General features: G+C 55.8%; 1 protein-coding gene across 1 annotated transcript in view; it reads right to left on the bottom strand.

Moving 5' to 3' along the window:
- Positions 1-4,376, bottom strand: part of PLXNA2 (plexin A2) — a 221,551-nt gene that overhangs the window by 10,635 nt on the left and 206,540 nt on the right. Inside the window, exons 23-27 of the mRNA XM_007451568.1 lie at positions 4,186-4,376; positions 2,254-2,320; positions 1,894-2,040; positions 1,103-1,262; positions 640-743 (exon numbers count right to left, since the gene is read on the bottom strand). The exon at positions 4,186-4,376 is cut by the window's right edge and continues 1 nt beyond it. Of these exons, the coding sequence (XP_007451630.1) occupies positions 640-743; positions 1,103-1,262; positions 1,894-2,040; positions 2,254-2,320; positions 4,186-4,376 (669 nt within the window). The remainder of the gene's footprint in view (positions 1-639; positions 744-1,102; positions 1,263-1,893; positions 2,041-2,253; positions 2,321-4,185) is intronic.

Here is a 4,376-nt window from a genome sequence, read left to right as displayed (position 1 = left end):
GGTGGTGGTGGTGGTGAGAGTAGATACCTCTCGGGATCTTTTGTTCTTTTGCTGAGATTTTTTTTTTTTTTACTGTTCCATTCAATGTGTCTGCCGGTGTGCTAAACACTCTGCCTACTATATTCAAGCTATTCCTCACAACTTTATGGGGCAGGGGTCACCATTAACTCCATTTTACAGATGAGAAGAATGAGAACTTAAGCAACTTCCCCAGGGACACCAGCTAGTAAGTGGCAGAATATAAGACCCAATTCCCTGCTTCGTTGCAGGTGAGACGTGTAAGCCGCATTAGTAAGAAAGCAAAGAGAAAGCAGCAGGAGACTATGCAGCTGTCTGTGAAAGATGCCAGTTTTCTACAGGCGGAGAGCTACACTCGGTACAGGATAGGAATGTCCAGGCCAACTCCACACCAGTTCGGTCAGTTTCTCAGGGTGAGTCTGGACACTCGTGTTTTCGACAGCTTCCCCCAGTAATTCTAATCGGCAGCTGTGGCTGAGAATCACTACTCTAGACTCAGGGAGGAGGCGGAGAGGGGAGATAAGAGAACCCTTTTAGAGCTTTGAGGGCCTTAGAGCAAAACTTAGAAGGAGGGGGCATTCTGGGAAGGCAGGGGTCCCTGACGCAAAGCCCTGCCCTCACCTGATAGTGCATCAGCGTGTTGAGCCGCTTCCAGTCACCCTCGATCTTGGTGGTGATGTCCTCGTCCTGCAGCACGACCCGGGCAATCCGGCCTTGACGCCACTCTGGGTGGAGGGGTGGTGCAGGAGCAGTGTGAGGGGCGGGGCCCGGGACTGCCCAGTCGTGGGGTCCTCTAGGGGCCTGGCAACCCCGGCTCCCTCAAGCTGGTGCAATGACAGTGTTTCAGGCATCTGGGGCTCCGGGGGTGTCAATGCTGGCAAAAGCATGGGCCTCCCCAGAGATGGCCACATCTGAGCGGGCAGTGTTTCAGGCAAGCATTTCACCTGGCCCCTCACCTGGACGGGACCCAGTCATGCCCCGATGAGGGGCTGTCTGCAGGGCAGGGCTTCCCCCACCCCATCCCCGCCATAGCCCAAATGCCCTCCTGGAAGTTGCCCTCACACTCCCAGGCCAGGTTTCCTACCCAAGTCCATGTCAACAGCCCTCGGCCGCTGGGAGTAGGGCACGTTCTTGTAGACGGCATCGAGAATCTTCTCTTTGACCTGCGTGATGGTGTCACAGTTCAACACCTTCACTGGGATCTCCGGACTGTTCTCGTTGTCAGGGTTGACGCAGTTCAGGATCTACAGGTGGCAATGGAAGGGGGGCAGGATGCGAGTTGAAGGAGCCATTTGGGGGAGAGGGTGTGAGGCCCTGGAGCCTTCTCTTACCCAGGCTCCCCCTCCTCACAGGAGAAACGGGTGTCCCTCTGTCTGTGTTTGTTTCTCTCACCTTCCAGCCACCTGCCAATGACAGCTTGAGTCCTTCTGCCCACCTCTCTTTCTCAGAGAGCCAGGACCCTACTTTCTAGCCCCTGATGGCTTAGGGGAGGCTGTCATCCTGGGTGGAGACGTCCTGGGGGATCAGGGGTGCCTCCAGGTGTTTCATGGGCTGGCCTCCCACTTCCCCGAAGCCTCTATATTAGAAATCAGCAGACTTCTTCCTGGTAATGCTAATTTCCCCACAGCTAATGCTGAGTGATCTAGGGTAAACGCAGGTGTTGCAAGCTCTTTAGGCCCACCCAATGAGATAGGGGAGGAGGGGCCCAGGCCTGTGTGTCCGCCCTTGGGACACTTGGCATGCCCCCTGGACTGGCCCCCAGGCCAGCCTCCCAGCCTCTTTATTGACCCCTCAAACTGGCTTTGTGGTGAGAAGGCACAGAACCGATCAGAGGCAGGAGGTCCGTGCTGTCCCCTGGGCTTCCTGCCCCCTCACCAGGGTCTTGTACTCGATCTGCTGCCGGATGAGCTTGTCCTCGCTCAGGGAGTAGCGGGCCTCGCCCGTGATGGCATCGATGGGGCCCTTCTCCATCTGCTGCTTGATGGCGCAGTACAGCATGAAGAGCGGCTCCCCCGCACACTCCTGTAGGCGGAGGCAGGGCGTAGGTGGCGGGGTACCAGCCTCCTTCCCTCCTTCTCCTGACGCTATTTCTAGGCCCGCTTGGCTTTGGGGCACCCAGCCAGGTAGGTTTCTGTTCCTAAGGGGGGTCCCCACGCAGCCCTGATGGCCAGGCTCAGAGGGGCAGCCCCCCAGTTTGCTCTCAACTCCCAGTTCCTGTCTCACTCCCAGTCTCACCTTCAGGAACTTGTGCAGGAGGAAGGCAAACCAATTGGTCAGCATCTTCTCGGCCACGGACTCTGTCCTGGGGAGGCAGAAGGGATAAGGGAAGTCCTTTATGGAGGGGTCTAAGGGCGGGGGTGTGCCTAGCTTGTTGTGTGGACCAGGGTTCAAGAGAACAAGCGCATGAAAGAAGCCAGGGCTGGGGCCCAGGACACTGTGCCCTGTCCCAACTCTACCAGTAATGAGAAGTGAGACCTTGGGCTAGAGGCTTCTTTCTGGACCTCAATTTCCAGCAAAAACGGAGTGGTGCTATGGGTCTGCAGACACAGGGACCAAGAATACCATCCTCTTACCCTCTTCCAGCCTCAGGGTGATGGAGTTTCTATGTCCCTTTGGGATTTCCTGCATGTCTGAATATCTGCATGTCCACAAGGTCCCTGGTACCTTCCCCTCCAAACAGAGTCAGACTGCCTGGGTTCAAATCCTGACTCTGCTGTGTACTGGCCTGTGTGATCTTGAGTAAGTCATTTCCTCTCTCTGGGTTCAGTTTCCCCATCTCTAAATGGGGATGATAATAATAATAACCATCATCATTATCATCATCGTCTATCCCACAGGGATGTTGTCAAGGTTGAATGAATTAATGTATGTAAAGTGCTAAGAATAGTGCATATACCTGCTCGCTGTCATCACTGCTGTCCTGCGGGGTTGTGGATCCCAGCCCCTCAGGTAAAGAGCAGTGTGCGCAAGTGTTTAGCTGACAGGGGATCTGCCTCTGTAAGCACCGCCCCTTCATCCTGCCCCACCCCCATCATCCCAGGCTGCAGATCTGGGGACCTGCGAAGGAACGAAGCGGCTGTGACAGACCCTCAGTGATGGGGATGCCGGAGGGGTATTTTAACTTGCTGCACGTGGTGCAAATTATACCCTCCCGTTGCCTTAAATCCCAGGCATTTGCCAGGGCTGCTCAGCAATGCGGGCCTGGGAGAGAGTGACAATGGCAGCACCCTCTCCCTGCATTGTGCCTGAGATTAGCTCTAATTTAAATACAACAGTTCTTAATGAGAGTTTCTAATGCTCAGATTGGCAGAATGGGGGCTCTGTACTCATAAAACAAAGCTATTCTTTCTCCCTCCTCACCCCACATGGGGTCTGGAAGCCTGAGATCTTGCAAGGAGAAGGCTGCTGAGAAGGCAGTGAAATGGAGGTGGCACATTCCAAGCCCTGCTGCCAGCTGAGCTCCAAAGCTGTGCTGGGCTCCCCAGGGCCCCCAGAGAGGGTAGGCTCGGGGATGGATGCCAAGGTCTCTGACCCTCTTCCCCGCCAGGAAAATGGCAGCCGAGGAGGGAGTGGTGGTGGATGCTGGTGATTCAGATCCAGGAAGCTGGGCACTGATGGGAGAGGCCACACCATATCTCCAGCTGGGGGCTGTCCAACAGAGCTCCTGCTATGATGGGAATGGCCTCTATCTGTGCTTCCAATATGGCGAACACTGAGCACTTGGGATGCAGTTAGTGCAGTGGAGGAACTGAATTTTACATTTTCTTTTAAATTAATGGTCACATGTGCTACTGTGTTGGACAGTGAAACTCAGGATGCATGGGGAGGGAGACTTCAACACAGGTATTATTAGTGTCATTTTGTTCACGAGGAAACTAAACAGCAGAGAGGCCACGTCACTGGCCCAAGATCACGCGACTAGCAGGAAGCAGAGCCGGGGTTCAAGCTCAGATGCTCTGGGGCCTGTGCTCCTGCATCACGCTCAGCACCTGCAGACACGGCACAGCCACCCGGACTGAAGGAAGATGAGACTCTGCACTGGGAGCTGCGGGGACACAGGCCTTCCTGGGGAGGGGCGCCTTCTCGTGGGACCAACACTAACCAGCCCTGCCCCCCACCCCGGACGTCCCTGTTTAGATGCCTCCCCGCCCCTAGCGCAGGTCAGACCTCCGGAGAAGCAGCTTGGGGTGGTTCTTGTTCTCCAGGTTCTTATCGATGAGGTCAGAGAGCAGCTGCTTGAGGACGTCGGTGGCGTACTCCAGGCGGCCCTGCAGGCCGGTCATGATGAGCGAGGCAACGTTGCCGCGATCTCGCATGGAGAAGCTGCGCTGCAGCTCCAAGGTGCGGATGAAGGTCAG

Source organism: Lipotes vexillifer, unplaced genomic scaffold (genome assembly GCF_000442215.2).
Source record: "Lipotes vexillifer unplaced genomic scaffold, Lipotes_vexillifer_v1.1 scaffold111, whole genome shotgun sequence".
Lineage (NCBI taxonomy): Eukaryota > Metazoa > Chordata > Mammalia > Artiodactyla > Lipotidae > Lipotes > Lipotes vexillifer.
The sequence above is the reverse complement of the archived record's forward strand: the minus strand, read 5'-3'. Positions and strand labels throughout refer to the sequence as shown.